Source organism: Loxodonta africana, chromosome 14 (genome assembly GCF_030014295.1).
Source record: "Loxodonta africana isolate mLoxAfr1 chromosome 14, mLoxAfr1.hap2, whole genome shotgun sequence".
In the NCBI taxonomy this organism is placed as follows: domain Eukaryota; kingdom Metazoa; phylum Chordata; class Mammalia; order Proboscidea; family Elephantidae; genus Loxodonta; species Loxodonta africana.
This window is the reverse complement of record NC_087355.1, coordinates 59,491,297-59,513,818: the sequence shown is the minus strand read 5'-3', so window position 1 is coordinate 59,513,818 and position 22,522 is coordinate 59,491,297. Positions and strand designations below refer to the sequence as shown.

Sequence of the window (22,522 nt, the reverse complement as noted above, 5' to 3'; positions counted from 1 at the left end):
TTCTTGTGTTCTTCAAGTGTGAAAGAATGAGGTCATTAGAGCAAAGCTTGAGATTTACCCAACTAAGCATTCCCTTTCACATGCCAAAATGAACTTTATCGAATGGAGTCTGTCTGCTAGACCAGTGGCTCCAGGGACTAGCCAAAACTGCTTCAGCTCTGTGTTTTTGCCCTGTTATAGGGTCGCTATGAGTTGGAATCGGAATCGACTCGAGGGCACTGGGATTCCAGAGAAGTTGATGACTATTTGGAATTACAAAAGTAATAGAGCAATTTGCTTTACCATGACAAGTAAATATTTATGTTTACTCTGCTACTTTTGAAAAGAGAGAGACAGTTGAGACAACTACTTCAAACTGTGTTGTCCAAACATCAGTGGTTTGCTTAATCCTCCTGATTTCTTGCCTTATCTAATATCAGCACTAAATGGACTCATTAATATCAGTGAAATAATAGATTTGATGACCTAGTCATGTTTGTTCCAATACACATTAAGTTTATTATTAAAATTGAAAATATCTGTCTGTGTATTATAATCATCTCAAAAAACCACCAGTGGTACACATGCCACACTTTCAGTGTCATTGGGTTAAAAAGAAGTCTTCTGGGTGAGTGGTTTAGGGTCCAGTTATACTGGAAATGAAATAATTTGGGAGAAAAAAGGGAGCTAAAAAGCCAGATCTTTCAGTTTGATGCTTTATTGTTCATGACACACATATTGGGCAGACACACAGTTTCCGCTGCAGACAACGTAATACTGCACATTCTTAAAGAGCCTTCATCGTACAAGGACACAATGGTTAATTCCCAAGTGATGAGGTGAGTCAGCATACAACTGTCTAAAACTGGTGGAAAAAGCCCAAACATTCAGAGGCACCTTATAAGCTACATGCAAGTTAACAAGGTTGTCACGAGTAATCTGAAGCGAACCACTACACTGTTGGCAAGTTCATATTCAATGTTGATGTTTATGTTCACAAAGGGACTAGGTCCCTGAGCTAGCTCTGACCTCTATGTTTAGCATAATTAGATAAATCTGGATTTCTTAAGGGTCCATGAAATATATATATACACACGGAAAAATAGTGTTTAATATATAATGACAATATAGTATTGAAATATATATTCTTATATATTTCACTCAGAAAATTAAAACTATAAGAATACTTTTAGAATTCTAACACTTACAAGGCAAATAAAGTACTGTATTTTCTATAGATAATAAATGAAATTCACAAAGTTTAGAAAATAAGCATAGCTGACATATATATGTTTCTGCTTTATATTGTGTATGGGTGATTATTTCCTCACCAAATATAAGTACAAGTGGGCCCTTGACCTCCTTTACTTGGAGCTTTATTGGCGGCAGCAAATATTAAAGAACTCGCTATCTTCCTTAATTAATCCCTGGTGGATCGGACCTGTTCTAGACATATATGCTTAATGTCCAGAGCCTTGCCCTAAGGTTTGTTTGTGTCCTCCTCCTCTTGCTCATCTTATTTTTCCCCACAGATTGTCTATTTTTTAACTCTCAGTCTAAATCAAATCTATCCTTCAAGGAAGACTTACCTTCTCTTACAAGCCCTTGTTAACAACTTCAGACACCACTGACACCCCCTCTCCTTTGAAGAGCTCTCTGTGGTCTGAAGTCACATAATTTGGTTTCCAATCATGTACTCTGCTTTTCTTATATGTTGTATTGTCACCAAATTGTAATCTCCTCAAGGGCAGAGACAATGTTTTAGTTTTCTTTATTTCTCATTATTAAATTAGGTGATAGATGTTAAAGTGTTATAAAAATTAAGGATGATATGTATGTAAGAGATTGTTCCGACCATCACCCAGCACACTTAATGCAGTGCTATTCAATGAGCCTGGAGAACTGTCTAAAAAATACATAAGGGCAACACAACAAAACTAGATATATTTTTGTGAAGATAAATCTACCGGCAAATTGGGCATTACCAGATGATTTTAGAATGCAATCCTTAGTTTGGTATTTATTGATTTATTCATTCCTTTATCAGACAATTAGGGACACCACTCACATTTAGGTGATTTACAGAGTGTAAGTATCTACTAATCGTACCTTCAAAGACTATTCCATTTAGTTGCTTATTAAGAATTACATGATAAATAAAAGCCTTGAAGGCTCTGTGTGGAGGACTAGGACTTAGGATTTTCAAGGTACGGTAAGAGGACGACAGGCCTCAAAATCACCTAATAAATGAAAATCTCTTGCAGGGCCAAAGAAATATATTTTAAGATAAACTGCCGGATAATTCTCAATGTAAACCAAAGTGGGAATGGTTTATTCTTCTCAGTTAGGTAGCAAAGTATTTGGCCTCCTTACTGGGGCATTCTGTACCACTTAAGAGAATGTCCGTTTGACTTTTGAATTCAGACCTCTGATTCACTGGAGTCTAATTCTATTCCATGTTGTATTTGCTTTTCTTATCTGGAAAGGCTCCATCTTTCTCAGTATCAATCTTGCAAGATTCTTGAGAAAGCTCATAGATTCTCTTTTTGCAAGTCAAGGAACAGCCACCCATAAGCACAAGAATTCAGTTCATTGCTTCTGGGAGGAAAGAAGTAGTCAATTTTGGGTTGTTGCTTCAAGTCTCAGATCAGCTGCAGGCTATCTGGCTAACTTCATTGATCACCTCATCCTTTTAACTTTTACAGTTTTCAAAGTGATTTCATTTTCATTATTGCAGTTGAGGCTTGACCAGATCTTCCTCCATGAGGTCATACAGGCAATCATTACATGAATTTGCTGTTTGTTAGCAATAAAATTCTTTTCTTTTCTTGCTAGACCTAGATTTGATAGTTCTGGCAATGTGCTGTACCAATTGTAGTATTCCATCTAGCCCTTTTGTTTCATTTTTCCAGATGAAATTTCCAAAATGTTAATCAATCACCTTCTACCAGATTTACCATGAACGTGCTTGATGTAGAAGAATGTAAAAGGGTATGACAACTTTGCGTACAAACATTTCTGATCACTCTTTTCCAAACACATCATTTAAATATTAAAATTGAGCTGTATAGATTAGTTTATGTCAGCATAGTCCATTTGGTGCTAAGCGTCTTAGCAAGAAACCCATTCTCATATGTGCAACTCTCATAAATGGGGTTTGCTGCTAAGTGACTTGAGATTATATAGACCAAACAGATGAATAAAAATATTACCGAGTCTTATCCTAACCCTTTTTTCTTTGTAATCAGTTAAGAATTAAATCAATCACTACTTCTAATCATGGTGCATGAAAACAGAAATCACTATATGTAAATTATCTTTATATTAAAAATCATATTAAAATATTTCCAAATAGACTCTTAACAATTGCATCTGTAAAACATAGTTTTGACATCTCTAATTCATATTCTTAATATTATTGAACAGTTACAACTTGAGGCCATTGTCTTGTTTTTCTCATTGGATTGTGAGCTCCTTAAGAGTAGGAAGAGCCTTTTGTTTTCTTGAACATATTTCTGCAGCAGTTTTGCACATATTAGGTGCTCTTTTATAGGTTTCTGCCTGAAAACTTTGAAATGTCAAACAGATTCTTCTCTGAGGAAAAAGCCACACTTAGCAGTTCAACCCCACACAGGATTCTTAAACCATGTAATGGGGACATGAGTTAAACAGAAATCTTAGTAGAATCATTTTTCCGTAATCTGAAAATGATCTTATGAAAACATAAACATGTCCTGAACAACATATATTCTTGTATATAAATACACTAGAAAGAACATTTACACTTTTACTTGAGATATTTCATGTTCAGTTTCAGTCTTGAATGATGTTAGAGGAATCTTCCTGCTCTGAGGAAAACGATGCTTGCGGAAAGATGAAAGTTTGGGGGGGGGGGAGGGGCAGGAGAGAAAAAAAAAATTTATCACTACAGAGCTCAGTTAGATTTCTTTGTATGTATTACTCTGAAAACTTACAAACACTCAGCCAAATCTTGGTTTTTATGGCTATTTATTGAAGAGAGCTAAATGGAAAACAAACTGCTAGATATTTTCATGTTTGCTTCCTCTTAGGACAACTAGTGATTCCAAATATTTGAAAAAATTTTTCTTTGAACTTGGGACAAACTAGTTGCTCTCATTCACATCTAGTTTCCTTGGTTCAAATAAAAATATGCCAACCCCTTTGTGAGTTGCAATGGAGAGGCAAAACTAATGTTGAATATAATACTTGCAGAGTTCCCAGAAACTTGGATAAGCCATTAAAATCTCCTATTAGCCTTTTAAGATTTTATTTTCCTCCAAAAGTTTAATATTTCCTCTCTATCATGTCTACAGGTTTAGCATAGTTTAGAATGATATAGCTTTTTGTTCTTTAAGAACAGACCAAAACTTTGTGAACCCGACTTTGCTAATACATAACCCCAAAAAAACAAACTGGTTGTCATTGAATCGATTCTGACTCATAGCGACCCTATAGAACAGAATAGGAGCGGCTAGTGGATTTGAATTGCTGGTCTTCTGGATAACAGCCAAGCTCTTAACTCCTGTGCCACCAGTGCTCTTGCTAAGACATAGTACCCTTATTATTCCAATACATTTTTCTGGAAATGAAAAAAAAAAAAAATGCTAGCATCCATTTAAAACTTAGTTCTACTAAACTTAAGTTTGAGGGCTCCAGTTTTTTCCTTTGAATTTATCAGTTGTTTCTCAAACTTGCCATTTGATCTGGCATATTATCAAGGTGTACAGCACTGTGCATTTTTACTGCCTAAGGATGATTATTGAGTTTTGCACTTTCTCCATTTCTCTTCAGCATTTAGAATGTTTGCTTTGGAAGTTTTGCTCTAGGAATATACTCAGGATCCTAATGAAGTCTTAAGGGTGACTTTATGTTTGCTTGTTTTATTCATGATCTGTGCCCTTTTACCTAATTACCTCAGGTGCAAGATCTAACCGAAGACACTCAGCAATTAATGAAACTGGAAGTAATAAAACAACTCAAGGAATTTTATTAAAAGAAGCCCTTAATAACATCACCTTGCTCCACCAGCAATTGTTTAATCTAGCTCTTTATTTTCCATTTGCTAGTATATTAAGTTTTGATTATTTATGGGAATATTTTCAGATTTAGCACAGTGTGATTAAGAATACTTTAAAAAGTTATCTCTTCTGTGTAAATCCAAATGTCTATTGGACGTTTCATGGGAACATTTAATTTTACAGTGGCATTTGCTTTAGAATTGAAACAGTATGAACTGTGTTCTTCCACATTTCCCAGGTGGTTCAAAACCAACAGATTATTAGCAAATAACATTTTAAAAATTAAAATGAAAAAGCTGAGCCCACATATTAAATTTCCAAAGATGGGAAGAGTATATTTTGCTTTATATATAAAAAAACTAAAAAACCAAACTTGCTGCTGTCGAGCTGATTCTGACTCACAGTGACCCTAAAGGACAGATTAGAACTGCCCCGTAGGGTTTAGAAGGGGTGACTGGTAGAGTCGAACTGCCGTGGCTCTTAACCACTATGCCACCAGGATTTCTGTTTTATGTATATTATGTAAAAATTGTAATTTTTTTTTCAGCATCAGGTACCCTCGCTATGCAATGTATATTTTCTATTAATTTGGTCATCAGGTCAAAGGAATGTTAATTGGTATGCTGGCATAAAGAAAGAATAAAAAGAAACAAGAAGTCTTTTCTCCATTCTCTCTCCTTAGTAGCTTACACTAAGGGAAGCAGCATTGATCCTGTATCTCTGGTCTTAGCAACAGAGAAATCACAGCTGTAAGGAAACTGTGATGAAGAGAATGCTGATTAAGTCCCTACAGTATGCCTGGGACATAACAGGTGCTCAGTGACATTGGTTCCTTTTCCTAATGAAAAAAATCTAACACAGCCCAACCCGTTTTAAGTAATTTGACACATGTGTGTTGGGTTTGGAGTACGTGGGTGGTACAAATGGTTAATGTGATCAGCTACTCACTGAAAGGCTAGAGGTTCAAATCCACCCATAAGTCCCTTGGAAGAAAGGACTAGGGGTCTACTTCTGAAAAATCAGCCATCGAAAACCCTGTGGATCACAGTTCTACTCTCACACACATGGAGTCGCAATGAGTCGAAGTCAACTAGATGGCAATTCGTTTGGCACATTGTTCGTATGTGCTTGTGTGATTTGGGGTTGGTTCACTCTGATGTTCTCTCTACATGACTCCAAGATTAATGTTAAATCCAGGAAGAAAAGTCAGTTAAAATAGATTGCTTAGTGTCATGCAGATAGGCTTTTAGAGTATTTCCTATAATATTTGTTTCATTTGTTTACTGATACGGTGACAGGATAAGAATGTCTTCACACCATATTCTGGTGTGAAGTTCTGGATGGCAGAGTCTCCCTGAAGTAAGTGTCTTGATACAGAACCTTCGAAAATAGAATGATGTATTCTTCATCAAGAAGATGGGGAGGGGTAGCTATTATCAGCAATTAGGTTCCAGAAAAATCTACAACATAGGGATATAGGCTGGAGAGAGAAAATGCTGTGCTTTTTGGCCCAGTGATTAAAGATCAACAATTACAGACTTATCATCTAAGATAATGAATATACTCAGAGATGCTCACTGGCCAGTCTCAGCAGGTGAGTCTGTTAAAAGGGATTAAAGCAGGACCTGATACAATGTCCTGGGCAGATTTACATTCACACCTCTGGAATAGCAGGTCTAAGTCATAACTACAAAGAAGAAATACTGATAAGATGTAACTGGTTTTAATTCTATTGAAAATAAAAAAAAAAAAATTTTTTTTTTTTTTTTTTAAGCCAGCAGAAATTCTGCATTGCTTTGATTTCACAACTGAAAACAAAATAGGTGGGGGGAAGAGAACCTACAAATGACAAGCAAGGCAAGAAGGAAAGACAATTGCAAACAAGGTAAAATCCATAAACTACAATGCTCAGTGGGAGGTCCACATCTGGAAGTGTATCAGCCGGACTTTGGCTGACTTATAATATAACTAAGGTTTAACGAATGTTTCAGACTTGTCAGCTAGACTTGGTAGAAAGATTCACTTGACAAGGCTCAGTAGTTTATACACAAGAATGTTCAGAAAGGATTTTCTTCCTTAAAAGTTTTAGAGAGAAAGTAAAACCTTCGTTTAAATATTTAGTCATGTCTTGGCTATACTTTTCAATATTAATTGTATGATAGTTTGTATTTTTTAGTTATTTAATCTTATTTCTACCGCCCCACCCATTACTTAGGAAGCTCAAAGAGTTGATAAAAATTGGATTTATCTCAAAATCAAATCTAATTGTAATTTTGGATAGCTTTGAGATTTATTTTTCATTAAAGTTGAATGATAACCATCTGCTTAGTAAGATACAAAAATCATCTCATACTTTTATAAATAAACATTATGATATTTGCCTTTTTTTGTTTTTAATACAATAAACATCTTTCCCTGAAAACTCATTTTTACTCAACAAAAAAATGTTTTCTCTATTTTCCCCCATTTTCTCAGATATTCATGAAATAGCATCATACTTTGTTAAAATGAAATACTAAATACAAGCATTTGAAAAATCTGCATGTTGTCCAATTATCAAATGTATAGCTAATTTTTGAGGGGAGAACTGAGAAATCATACGTGATAGTTATTATAAGTTATGCAAGATTATATTTAGATTTGATATAAACTACATAGCCCTGAAAATATTGTGAATTCCTTCATTTAACTGGAAAGGGCTTAACTTTCATTTTTCACAGTCAGGCCCTTTCCCAGATCTGATCCACTTTTTGGAGGCTAGTACTGTAATTCAGCCTGGTGGGTTAAAGTAATTAGGGCCAGGATTCATTAGGACATTGGCAAAGACTGTATCTGCTCTGCCTTCACATATAACTTTTGGCCATTTTCTCTCTTTTGTTGATAGATAACTGCACAAATTCTCATTTACTTTGTGGTCCATTTTCTTCTAATTCGTAAATCAACTTTGACTAAAGGTTACCTCAGAAGCCGAGCAGGTGTCATCAAAAGACACTTTTGTGGCAGACAAGTAAGTGTTAGTGACAGTGATGTCGTCAAGCTCTGTGCTAAAATGATCTGACTCTTTGATGACACTGTAATTTAGGGCCACACTGTAGTTAGCAGGTTTCTCTGTAGGCTTCTGTTTGCAGTTGCAGAGCTTTCTGAAGGCTGCACGGAATTTCTGGGACATGAGATTGTAAATCACAGGGTTGATAGCGCTGTTGAGGTAAATGCAAATTCTGCAAAAGAGCAAGAACCAATTTTCTTCGAAAGGACTTGAGAGAAAGGAGTTGACAACCACAAGAGTCCTGTAGGGCATCCATAAAAGGGCAAACAGAATTACAACCACTGCCAGCATCTTGGTGACCTACGGAGAAACAGAGAGAAATGCAGTGAAAACACAAATGAAAACAAAACACAATCCTCCAAACCTCTAGTTCCCAAGGTGTAGTTTGAGACAAGGGCTTAATGTGGGTAGTTTCTTTGGGTGTAGAGAGAGTGAGACAGAGGAGAAAGAGCAAAAACAGTGTATGTTATTGAGATGGCTATGACTATGGGCAACTGGAGCTCAAGGAATGCACTTCAGAATTGTCTGTCTGAAGGCAGAGGGGCTGAGCCATTTATTCATCAGTTACCATCTCCTACTTGTGAGGGGAGTGCTTTCAGGGGCCTTAACAACCCCACATTTTCAGGATGCTCCTGCCTCAAAACTCCTGAGGGCTTTAATCGAGAACCCCAAGGCAGAAAAGAGGAGAGACAAAAGGGGGAATTAGATGTCTGAATAGGGTATTATCTGTATCCAGGAACTGTCTACACAGCTATGCTTAAAATCAGAGCTGTGCTAAGAAGATGTGAGACATGGCACCCAAAGTTTCTGCAACAAGCATTAGGAGACCTAGGATCTAATTCCATCTTCACTTACCTTACATGTGGCCCTGAGAAATTACCTTAACCATCCCAAGAGCTCGTGTGTAGAGTGGAACCAGAAACACTGGTGGCTTAGCGGTTAAGAGCTATGGCTGCTAACCAAAAGATTAACAGTTCAAATCTGCCAGGCTTTCCTTGGAAACTCTATGCGGCAGTTCTACTCTGTCCTACAGGGTCGCTATGAATCAGAATCAACTTGGCAGCAATGGGTTTTTTGGTTTTTAGAGTGGATATCCAATATTGACACCCTAATCTTTTTTTTTAATCAAATGAGGCAAGATAATGGTCAAAAAAGAGCATCTCAAACAAAAAAGAAAAACTAGTAGTTATTGAATATTTACTATGTAGCAGACACTATATGTATCATGTGTTTTACATGTGTTTAAGCAGCTTAAAACCCTACAAAATAGGTATTATAACCTCTATTTTACAATCTAGAAAACTCAAACACAGATGCAGGTAAGCACTTTGCCAGGAGTTGTAGAATATTCTAGCTGAGATTGGAGTCTAAATTGGCCTGAATCCAAAGATTTTGCTCCTCCCATTGCACAACGTTGTTTCTGAGTAAAGGGAGGCAGAGGAGAGAGAAAACCAACCTTGAATTTTTACCCACGGTTGTTCCCACTACTGACTGGAAGCAATGTACAAGAGGTAGGAAGACAGGTTGGATGAGGTTAATACCTAAGATTGTCCAGGGACAAGATTATCAAACTTCATCTTTTTTAACTATTATATTGCCTTATTTGATTAGGGAGTCTATATTGGATCCATTCTACAGAGGAGCTATTGGAATAGTTAAGATAATTTCTCAGGGTCACATGTAAGTAGGTTCTACTCCCACCTAAATTCTCAGTGTGGTGCTGGGGATTGACCTGGACTCAAGTCACCTGGGTTTGACTCCATAATTGGCTTTAAGACCTTAGTGAAGGAATTCAATCTCAGCTATATCTCCATTTTCACATCCGAAAATCTGCCCAGTCATATTGTCTCATTACTTCATAGGGTTATTGAGAAAATTGAATCAAATAATGAATGTGGTAGGGCTTTGAGATTTTAAAACACAATGGAAATATTACCGTTTTATTAGTGGCAATACAAAGAGATCACAATATTTCAACTATATGAGAAAGATGTATTCAAGTTATAGCAGGGATTGTCTAGGTGGAGAGATAATAACCGATTGCTTTTCTTCAAGAGCAACACTTCATACATTTTTGAAGTTTTCGGTTATCTCCATTCTTTACAGAGTTTGATGAATTTCAACTTCTTTAGTTTAGATTTGCAAAATGTTCTGAACTTGAAAAGTACTCAAAATAGAATGAACTAACTCTTCCTTCTTCATCCATCCTAACTTCCCAGCTGTTTCATTCAAGCCCACAGAAGAAAGATCATCCTGTCCTTACAGAGGGCTTTTAAAAGTTCTCTAGTGTAAAAATAAAGATTCTGCATTTACACACCTGCTCTATCATTAGTATCTACTAGTCCCAGCCTTGTACTTAATCCTGGTGATCAAATCCATTTTGGTCACCTATGTTAATATGCCTGCTTTTTCTCCCTAGCACTCCCAGTCCTCTGATTCCAGGACTCTGCCTTGTCCTTGGCCATACCTCTTCCTCTCTAGCTAAGAACTTCCCATGAATCCCCCAATGTGTGTGGGCGGGGGCGGGAGGAGGAGTAATGGTACCCTCTTGTTATTCTTCCTGGATCTATTGTAATTGCTCTCCTCCTCTCCTGGCTCTCCAAATGTCATATTCTCTAAGACTTCTCGTCTATGGGCACACACAGCCCGTATCTATTTTTAAACCATCCCTATACCTACTACTTTTCTGCAATAGCACCTATAAGTTGTCCCCTACTCTCAAGTTACTGTGTTTCCTCTGCTTCCAGGACCTTTTTTTTTTTTTTCATTTTTGTTACAGCTCTGTCTGCCCTCCAAGAATGTGACCCATCTCAGATTCCAGCCCATTCTTGTCTACCCCACTCACTGTGCACTGAGCTTCTAACTCAGTGTGTGTGGGACAGTAACACTCCGTGTTCTGCTCACCGGAGGTGGAGAAGTGGTTCAGTGGGAAGGTCTGGTTTTTGCATTGATTCATATAGTACCACGGAAGACATTACAGAGATTCTGACTTCTTTTAGAGATAGGGAGGGTCTAGTCAGCCAAGGTGTTAACTGAAGCCTGATTTTTCCTGAGCAGGCTTTCATATTATGAGTATATATTTAATTTGGTCCTAGGAAATCAAACACTCATTTCAGTGATAAGTATCTTGAGCTCTGGAAAGATCTATAATAATCATCATCTTCATTATCCCCATCATCATCACCTTCATTTGTTCTCTGCCTGGTACTCCAGTTTCTATGACACAGGTTTCCATTTCACACTTGCCAACATCCTCCCACTCCCTGACAAGGACAAAGCATCCTACATTTGAATCCCTGGCTTGATTTGTGAATAGATTGCTGCTACCATTACTTTTGAACACTTTGTAATGGGCCTGGTAATTCAGTAAGTGCTATATACAACATTATCTAATTTAATGCTTATAATAGCCCCATAAATAAGCTAATATTCTTTGTATTTTACATATGAAGAAATTGAAGTTTAGATAATTTGCCTAACAACACATGAACAGTAAGTAATAGAGCCATGTTTTAAACCTAAATCCACTTAAGCCAAAGCCCAGGCTCTTTTCCTTTTTTTTTTTTTTTAATAAAGTCTTATATACAAGATCCCTACTGTATTATCCCCATTATTGTCATGAAAACATTTAATGCTTCCTAACTATAAGTCCAATACACTAACCGCTGCTAAATTTCAGAAAGATTGAATTTCATCCACCTTCATATTTTGCTCTACAATATTCAGGTAAGACATTTCATCCACATTTAGTATGTATATTCCTCTTTTCAGTTAATATCAGTGACGGGAGCAAATTTTCCTTGTCCTTTAAAGAAGAGCAACCTGTTTCATGGTTAGTAACTCTCCCATGTGCTTCCATAGTCTCTGTACATATTCTGACATCTCTTCTAAAACAGCCTACTACAATGAGCTATCGTGCCCATTTCTGTGTGTTTCTTCAGGCAGGGCTAAGCTTAATTATTTCTCTGTCCCCAAGAATTTAATACAGTTCCTGACATAAGGTTGCCCTCAGTAAATGTTGAATAAATTCAGGCCTGGAAAGAATTACTTCAAAATGTGTAACCAGCATCCTTTCCTGGTTTTAATACTCCAATGTATTGTCAAAGGATTTTGCAAACATTTATTTTAATTAAAAAACACTTAAAAATAATTAAACACCTCAAAATTTTTTAAAATGAAGGGTAGGCAAACTAGTAAAGTGAATCCTTAATAAATTTCAGCATTCGTTTGAGATATATTTTAAAAATTTAAGGAGGTATGAAAATGAAACAAACATAATGATGTCTCTAAGATTGACCAAGAGGAAAATATGTCTCCAGGGGGATGACAGAGAATACATTTTGATTCTTCTCATGATAATTTCTGGTTCATTTCAAATATCTTTGAGTGGATTTAATCACTTTCTAAAATGTTCACAAGTTTTTAGTGTAGCCACAGCTTGGATTTTAACAGATCTTACTCAATACAAGAGAAAATTCCTGACAGAGAATGCCCTGGGGATTATCTTTCATGTTCAATTCATTTAATACTCAATTAATTTCACTGTGGTTGCTGGAGTTTTATTTCTCTTGTTACTCCATATCCTGGATCAAGTGGCAAAAATGCAAATTTGAAAAACATGTATTTTAGCCATTTTAACCAAGGTCTTCTGACTCTAGGTCTAGTTTTCTTTCTAGATAATCTCAAAACTCAACATTTATAGTGAGCTGAAGATTTCTTACTGCTATAAATAATGTTTAGGAAATATTTCGAAGGGATGATGTTGTTGCCAGGAATAATTGGTACCTCTGGAATCACTCGTACTTTTTGGCCCCCAAGCTGGTGTGTGCTACATTTAGAAAGTGGAGATTAAGGAGAAGAAGGTTGTCATAACAAGGCTCATAGGAATCCTTCACAGCAATCTATTTTCTGGGGAAAAATCAAAAAGAAAACTGAAAATGCAAAAATAAAGAAAGTAGTAGAAGGATCTATATTGTGATCTACAGCCCAATTAATAACACGTCATTTAGTAGCTTCTTTTTTTTTTAGTAATATAGAATCTGGGGACATTTTGATTAATTATCAGAGATCAGTTTATTAGTCTGTCCAGGAAGACAAATGAATTTATTGATACATACATTCCCTGGGAGGCTCAGCTGGAATTCTTGTACTGATAATGCATAAAGATTTTGCCATACAACAAATAGCAAGTCATGGTAGCATCAAAAACTACCAGAAACATTCCCAGAAATACTTTCTACAGGATTCAGAAAAAATTCTGTGTATGGTCACAGGTCTTGCTATAATCTGTACCCACTTCCACGGGAGATAAAGTCTGTGGCATATGTCAGCTAAGTTCTTCTATGAGTTAGTGAGTGACAAAGTGTGGTAGGTATAGAAGAAAGGTGGAGAGCTGGAATGCAAGTCCAGCATTTTGGTTTCAAAATCCATCTGTGGCTCTGGGGAACTTGGGTAGATCACATGACCTATGTCCAAACTTGTTTTTTTCTAAGTGTTGTTGTTAAGTGCCATCGAGTTGGCTCTGACTCATAGTGACCCGATGTACAGCAGACTGAAACGCTGCTTGGTCCTGTGCCGTCCTCACAATCATTGCAATCCATCTTATCAAGGATGTTCTTCTTTTTCACTGATCATCTACTTAACCAAGCACAATGTTCTTATCCATGGACTGATTCCTCCTGATAACATGTCCAAAGTATGTGAGATGAAGTCTCACAATCCTTGCCTCTAAGGTGCATTCTAGCTGTACTTCTTCCAAGACGGATTTATTTATTCTTCTGGTAGTCCACAGTATATTAAATATTCTTTGCAGCACCATAATTCAAAGACATCAATTCTGCTTCAGTCTTCATTATTCACTGTCCAGCTTTCGCATGCACATGAGGCAAGTGAAAATATCATAGCTTGGATTAGGTGCACCTTAGTTCTCAAAGTAACATCTTTGCTTTCCAATACTTTAAATGAGGTCTTTTGCAGCAGATTTGCTCAATGCATACTTTGTTTGATTTCTTGACTGCTGATTATGGATCCAAGTAAAATGAAATCCTTGACAACTTCAGTCTTTTCTCCGTTTATCATGGTGTTGCTCATTGGTCCAGTAGTGAGGATTTTTGTTTTCTTTATGTTGAGGTATAATTTATATTGAAGGCCGTAGTCTTTGATCTTCTTCAGTAAGTGCCTCAAGTCCTCTTCCCTTTCAGCAAGCAAGGTCATGTCACCTGCATATTGCAGGTTGTTAGTGAGTCTTCCACCAATTCTGATCTGCATTTTTTTTCAAATTGTCCAGTTTCTTGGATTATTGCTCAGCATACAGATTGAATAAGTACTGTGAAACGATACGACCCTGACGCACACCTTTCCTGATTTTAAATCATGCATTATCCTCTTATTTTGTTCAAACAACTGCCTCTTGATCTATGTACAGGTTCCTCATGAGCACAACTAAGTGTTCTGGAATTCCCATTTTTCACAATGTTACCCATAATTTGTTATGATCCACATAGGCAGATGCCTTTGCATAGTCAATAAAACAAAGGTAAACATCTTTCTGGTATTTTCTGCTTTCAGCCAAGATTCATCTGACATCAGCAATGATATTCCTTATTTGGCAATGATATCTGTCTTTTGAATTAGCTTGAATTTCTGGCAGCTTCATGTAGATGAACTGCTGCAACCAGTTTGAATTATCTTTAACAAAATTTTACTTGTGTGTGATGTTAATGATATTGTTCAATAATTTCTGCATTCCGTTGGATCACCTTTCTTTGGAATTGGCACAAATGTGGCTGGCCAGGTAGCTGTCTTCCAAATTTCTTGGCATGGGTGAGTGAGCACCTCCAGTGCTGCATCTGTTTGTTGAAACATCTCAGTTGGTATTCCATCAATGCCTGGAGCCTTGTTTTTTGATAATGCCTTCAGTGCAGCTTGGACTTCTTCCTTCAACACCATTGGTTCTTAATCATATGCTACCTCCTGAAATTGTTGAACATTGATGGATTCTTTTTGGTACAGTGACTCTGTATATTCCTTCCATCTGCTTTTGATGCTTCTTGTGTCATTCAATATTTTGCCCATAGAATCCTTCAATATTGCAACTCGAGGCTTCAATTTTTTCTTCAGTTCTTTCAGCTTGAGAAATGCCAAGTGTGTTCTTTTTTTTTGGTTTTCTAACTCCAGGTCTTTGCACATTTCATTATAATACTTGGTCTTCTCAAACTGCCCTTTGAAATATTCTATTTGGCTCTTTTACTTCATCATTTCTTTCTTTTGTTTTAGCTACTCTATGTTCAAGAGCAAGTTTTAGGGTCTCTTTGACATCCATTTTGGTCTTTTCTTTCTTTGCTGTCTTTTTAATGGCCTTTTGCTTTCTTAATGTATGATGTCCTTGATGTCATCCCACAACTTGTCTGGTCTTCGGCTATTAGTGTTCAGTGTGTCAAATTTGTTCTTGAGATCGTGGCTAAATTCAGGGGGAATATACTCAGGGTCGTATTTTGGTTCTCGTGGACTTGTTTCAATTTTACTTCAGCTTCATCTTAAACTTGCACATGAGCAATTGATGATCTTTTCTGCAGCTGGCCCCTGGACTTGTTCTGCCTGATGATATTGAGCTTTTCTGCCATCTGTTTCCACAGATGTAGTCAACCTGATTCCTGTGTTTTCCACTCAGTAAGGTTCACGTGCATAATCGTCATTTACGGGGTTGAAAAAAGGTATTTGCTAATGAGTAAACCATTGACCTTGGAAAATTCTGTCATGTGATCTCCAGCATTATTTCTATCACCAAGGCCATATTTTCCAACTACAAATTCTAAATAGTAAATATGAAATCTGGACAACTCTCAAAGGTCTTTCAAGCTCTACCATTCTAAGAAAATAAACTTATATACTACTAGTGGTAACAAATCTCATCAGATCTGCTGCAAAAGACCTCTCTAAAATGTTAAAAAGCAGAGATTTCACTTTAAGGACTCAAATGCACCTGAACCAAGCCATAGTATTTTCAATCATCTCTTATGCATGAAAGCTGGACAATTAATAAGGAAGACTGAAGAAAATTTGATGCATTTTGATTATGGTGTTGGTGAAGAATATTGAATATACTATGGACTATCAGAAGAATGAACAAATCTGTCTTAGAAAAAGTACAGCCAGAATGCTACTTAGAAGCAGAGATGGTAAGACTTTGTCTTACATATTAGGATGTGTTATCAGGAAGGACCAGTCCCTGGATAAGGACATCATGCTTGGTAATGTAGAGGGTCAGGGAAAAAGAGGAAGACCCTCAACAAGAGAGATTGACACAACAGCTGCAACAATGGGCTCACACATAGCAAAATTGTTAGTATGGCACAAGACTGAGCAATATTTTGCTCTGTTGTACATAGGGTCGCTTGAGTTGGAACTGACTTGAGAGGACCTGACAACAACAACAACATATTTGTGATCATGTTCCCATAATATGTATTTGATACTTGGGGGGTACAGGGCCAGACAAGAGGAAATAGTATGTGGAACAAACATATTCTTCAAAGTGCTAATAAAATATAAGAAGATTCAGTTCATAATCACAGTGATTGTCAATTATCATCTTAATTGATGCATTTACAGAGAAGATGCGGTTCCCTGAGGTGCTGAAGCAGTTGCTGGAATTCCTTCTAATTTCCTGTAGGTAAGTAACTAAGAACGTGACATATCTCTAGCCCTGGATCTCTGGATTCCTGAACTACTATTATTTTCTCTTTTTAAGTTTAGTGAAACTAAATTGTTGTTGAGGAAATGGAGTTATAGAGAGGTATAGGACATCACTTTGAGAAGAATGCAACTAACCGAATCCCTTTTTAGGGAATATTCTCAATTTAAAGACAATCTGAAGAGTTTTTAAACGAATGATCAGAAAGAGAATTTATTTAATAAAAGATACCAGGCCCCTTCTAATATTTAACTGCTGTTCAGGGGCAAACTATCTAAATTTCAGAGCATTTTTAAATAGTGAAAAAAGCTTTTTTAGTACTAAAAAAGGCAAAGCCATATAACAGGAGGTGACAGTCACATTTGAAGAAAAGTTGCTGCTTTTACAATGAATGATTTCAAGGGCATCACAGCAGATAGCTTTAAAGAAAACTTTGAATAGGCTTTTTATCAATTTTGGGTCCCACATTATAAAACGTGAAAGCTGTATTTTTGGCTTCATGCACAAAGTAAATCAACAACAAATTTCTATTGCACCTTTATTGCATGAAAAGTTGGGAGGAGTCCCTACCATGTATGCCTGCTGCATAATAAATACTAAATGCACAGTTGAATTGCTATTAAATAAATACCTGTTTTCACAACATTAAAATATGACTGTGGAGCTGTGTGTGAATTTAGAATTGTTTAAATCAGCAAAGTGCTCTAGCTCGTGCACTTCTTCTGGCTGAAATATTCCTATTTTCAGAAGTGTACTTCCTGCTGGAAACATTTTCTTTGTTAATGAATAAAGAACCATCAGGCTTTAATATTCTAATGTCATTCTTCAAAGGGTAACAATATGTCCTGAGTTTGGACCCTGTCCATGTTCTCCTGCATTGCTGCATATTAACAGGCCTTCAGGAAGGCCCTCAGCAAAGTGATCAATGACCCTTTACATCTTGTTACCATAATTGAACCAACTGAATGACAAACTTGACTTGATAATTAAATGAATCTGAATTGAACCAAGCTTCTGAACTGACTGGGGGCTCCAGGAATTTCCTCTTGCAGATTGTTCTGCTTTGTTTTGACTAGGTCAGTGGCTGGACATACAATTTTTAAAGGACAGTTATAACCCACATGAAGTACTTCACATCATGGAATGAGATTATAGGTGGAGTTTAAAATTTGAATGATGGGACCTGAAAACCACTTAGAATCAACTCAACATCAGTTAAAGTGTAATAAAAGTAAATAAAATCTGAATGGGTGATTCATGGTGGAGAGATCATAGATTGTTATACTATGTGTTATGGATTACTTACAGATTCCTTGACAAAAGCCATTCGGGGAGTCTAATGCACAGGTTCTTCACTCAAGGGCTGCATCTACACATCCTATTTAGAATAGTCATTCTGGGAAGAACTATGGGCTTTTCTGGGCCCCACTTGATTAAAAATGTTCATGAAAATATTAGCTGAGATTCACAACAGAGAAACTCTGGTTGTATTTAGTAATGCGTGGAGAAGGAGAACAATGTAAGGGAAATAATGGTGATACAGAGTGTTTTTAAGTATAAATTTCTAAGTGTGGTGTATGTAATGAAACGGAAAAAAAAAAAACTTTTCTACAATTCTAGGGGGTGCTGAAGAAGGTAGAGCTGTTTCCTGAACAAGGCATTTGCAGGGACAAGAAACTGGAGTATATATTTCTGGGCCAGTGGAGTTATGAGTTGGCACTCTCTTTGGGAGAATAACAGAGTATAACAGAGTGTTGGAACTGTAGGACAGCATATTGCTGTGCTGGACATGATGAGACCCTTCCCTTGTGATACTACTGGTTCTCCAGTAAAGTTACTAAAACCAAAAACCAAACCTGTTACCATAGAGTTGATTCCAACTGATGGCTACCCCATATGTTATAGAGTAGAACTGTTCCAGAAGGTTTTCTTGGCTGTAATTGTTACGGAAGAAGATCATCAGGCCATTTTGCTGGGTGGGTTTACACCGCCAACATTTAGGTTAGTAGCCAAGTGCAGACCATTTTCACCACCCAGGGACCATTAGTAAAGTTACTGTTGTTGTTGGATGTTGCTGAGTCAATTCTGACTCATAGCGGCCCCATGTGACACAGTAGAACTACCCCATAGGGTTTTCTTGGCTGTAGGGAAGCATATCACTGGGTCTTTTCTCCTGCAGGGCCACTTGGTGGATTTAAACTGCCAGCCTTTCAGTTAGCAGTCTAATGCTTAGCTATTGCACCACTGGGGCTCCTTAGTAAAGTTACTAAGCATCCCAAAATACCAAGTTTGAAAGCTTTTCTTGAGGAAAGTGGTCAGAACTTTGTACCCAAGTCTGGTGTGGGAGAACCCAGGAAGCTTTGTAGTTTCAAGAGCAAGTCAGAGAGTAGCAAACACAGGAGTAGTGGGGAAGTGAGAGGCTTCGAGCTGCCCTGATTATGCGGCAAGGGCTCAGTGCTAAGTTATACACCAAAATTGCTCAAGGGTGAGAGAGAGAGGCCCGGAGTGACTGGAAGCCTTGCTTTGGGAGGATCGCTAAGGGCCTGTGTTAGATGGGGACTGTACAGTCTTTTCTTCACATATTTCAATTTAGAATGAAGAAAATGAGATGGAATTTGAAGATGTTCTACTCTAGGAGTAGGCATTAGCTGACGAAGGGAGGAAGAGAATTAAGGTGTATAAAATGCCTTCTAGTACCAGGCAACATGTTTGGTATTTTCTTCATAACAGCCCTACTTTATCTGAATGTTTCAGATGATAAGACTGGGGCTCAGAAAAGTCTTGTCTCACGAATGAAAGCCACACAAGGACAGGTGTATTCGACTCCAAGGTTTTTCCTTTTTGGGGGAAGTTTGTAAAACTGAAAACACACACACACACACACACAAAAAACCTGGGTTTAAAAGTTGGAATTGGTGGAGGCTGTTTGTAGGAGGGGAACAGGGAGGATGGGAATTAGTTTCCCCAGGGTTTATGCTGGCATCACCTAACCAAGATGTTCCTAGTCACACTCTGGCACTAAACCCTGATGGAATACATTTTAAAATGTTTCTTATTTCAGGGTTCTTCTGCTAAGAGTGGAAAACAGCTGTGAGCCAGGTAACGTTTGCAGCTAGACTTGAGGATTAAATGCAAAACTTTCTGCACTACTCGCAACTATTGTCGCTTGGAGATTTCAGTATTGATTACAGAGCCTGATAATTGTGCATGATGAAGGGCTGCCTTCCCTCCTGTTGCTTAGATGTTTTCTTGTTCCCAGGAGGCGGATATTTGGAAACATGCTGGGAAGGGAAAAACTCAGATGGCAGCATTGGGATTCAAATTACAATAACATCTCAATTTAGAAAATAAAATGTCATTCAGAATTCTTTCATGAGCCATGCTGGAACAATGCTATAGTTCATCTGCCGGAGGTTGAGTTTGCTATTTAGCCTTTTTCTAAATGTTCTATCTTTGAGGTAAATTATTGACAAATGGCTGAACATACTGAAAAGTCTACTCTGATACAGTTTCCTATAGATTTCTTACCTCTGTTCTCTAGGGTATGGTTACTTATACGGATTACTTTTCTTTTCAGAACCAGACCTTAGAAATTCTGAATGGGGCATCTTGGCTGGCTCTGGGCTGGGAGTCCAGCTGCTAGCCATAACACTTCTCTAAAAACACTGATCCTTTCTGAGGGAGATATTACCCAACCTCGTCTCTTCCCTCTGCTTCTCTGGCTATATAGGCCGGTTAGGGTGACATTGGGGGCAGTGGGGATTCAGTGATAGAATTCTTGGTTTCCGTGGAGGAGACTCATGTTCGATTCTTGGGCAATGCACGTTTAAATGCAGCCACTACCCATCTGTCAGTGGGAGTTGTGTGTTGCTATGATGCTGAATGAGTTTCAGCAGAGCTTCCAGACTATGACAGTCTAAGAAGAAAAGTCTGGTGGTCTACTTCCAAAAAATTAGCCAATGAAGGCCTGTGGATGACAATGGTCTGATTCTATTGTGCATGGGGTCACCATGAGTCAGAGGCTAACTCGATGACAGATAACGGCAAGAAGAAGAAGGAAGACATTGTAGGCTGATGCGTAGATAAGTAATCCTTCAGTTGCTTATCCAATAGGGCTGGGAAATCAAAGAGAAGACTTTTAAGATGTAAAATGTGAACAATGGAGGGGCAGGGAGGTGATCTCTAAACAGAAGCAAAACTCTCAGAGCTGCCAAATTCTTAGTGGGCATTTAGTTGTTTTTAAAGGTCTTGGACAAAGCCCCTTATTATGGGCTCAGAGTACCTGGGAGGTACCTGACTTCCCCATCTGTACCTCTCCCAGGAGAGACAGACTGTTCCACTCTTGGGCCTGTCCAAGATACAGAGCTCATTTTCTAGCTGTTCTGAAAAAACTCAGAGAGACAGCCAAAATGGGGGAGGTTTGCTACTTTCCTTCAACAACTCATAAATTCAAGCCTTTCCCACTGTTTTTAGCTTTCTCGTGTGCTAGATGTGGGACTGGAATCAGAAGACCCGGTTTTTAATCTGAACTTTACCACTCAAAGATTTCTGAGCCTTGATGTTTGTATTTACTAAGAGAAAATACATATAAGAGAATTAATTGCAAGGAGGACATGAGAACACATTGTAATATGTAATGTACTTTTCTAATACGAAGAGTTGTTATATCTTTACCCCCACTTGATATCTCTGCATCATTGGTAAGGATTGCTAGCTTTATCGGTTAACCTAACAGACTGAATGAAAGTTCTTTGCATTTATCTGCTTTAATAATAGTAACAATAATAAAATTTTATTGAACTCCTAATATATCTCAAAAACAACACCAGGGACTTTCTTGAATTATTTAATTTTTATAGAATTTATGAGTTAGGTATTCTCTATATTTTACAGATGAAGAAAAAACAGATCCAGAGAAGTCAATCTTACTGGAGAAAGAGGTGTGTATTAATGCGTCTCCAAGTTACCTTCTCTCATATCTCCCTGTTTGTTTTGTCTGTACTGTTTAGTCACAATCTGAAAAGATCCTGTTCTTTCATTTATTCACCTGTTTATTTTCTCTCTCTCCTCCCAAGAATGATAGCTCCCTAAGGATCCCTATTCTATCCTACCTGCAAGAAGCAACATTCTTGTGAGGATCTGATGCCTAGTAGGTGCAATAAATATTCAGGGGATGAATATTTATTGAACAGATGATTCACTAGCGCTGTTTAAATTCTGCTTTCTCCATGGAGTTCCACGTGGCTCTTTGACACTTCCAGCTCTAATCATAAATGTGATTATTATTTTGTGTCTGGTTTCTTCTGTTATGTGAAATCTTGATGGAAGGAATAATGTTTATTGAATATTTTATCTGCAGCCCCGAAAACAGTGCTTGGCATTTCAGGAAAAAAAAAAAAAAAAAAAGCTTGCAGTTAAAAATTAAAATCAATATGTAAGAATTTCTTCTCAATAACGGACACAGTAGATCAGATTGAAATCGTGGAGAAGGAATATTTTCAGGGAACAGTCTGTAATTCTGTAGAAATAAAGAATTGTTGGATAAGCTGTTATATGAAGAACTTAAGAAATATAATAAAGGGCTAGGGAAATGCCTACTCAATATGATTTATACTGAGTTCATTTCCCATTACTGGATGTTGATTGACACTATGTTAATACAGACCAAAGTAAGATGAGATTTGATTCCAAAAGACAGATATCCCACTTGTGACAGACATTTCCGTTCTATTGTCACATTCAATCATTTGTTACCTCTCTGTTACT

At 37.4% G+C, this 22,522-nt stretch overlaps 1 protein-coding gene across 2 annotated transcripts in view; it reads right to left on the bottom strand.

The window, feature by feature from the left end:
* Positions 1–681: 681 nt before the first annotated feature.
* TRHR (thyrotropin releasing hormone receptor) overlaps positions 682–22,522 on the bottom strand; it is a 42,357-nt gene continuing 20,516 nt past the window's right edge. Inside the window, exons 3-4 of one of the 2 annotated variants that reach the window (XM_003408437.4) lie at positions 7,978–8,364; positions 682–3,842 (exon numbers count right to left, since the gene is read on the bottom strand). In XM_003408437.4, the coding sequence (XP_003408485.2) occupies positions 3,759–3,842; positions 7,978–8,364 (471 nt within the window). In that variant the 3' untranslated portion in view covers positions 682–3,758. Of the gene's footprint in view, positions 8,365–22,522 lie in introns of both variants that reach the window. The other variant, XM_010588453.3, reaches the window with a different exon arrangement.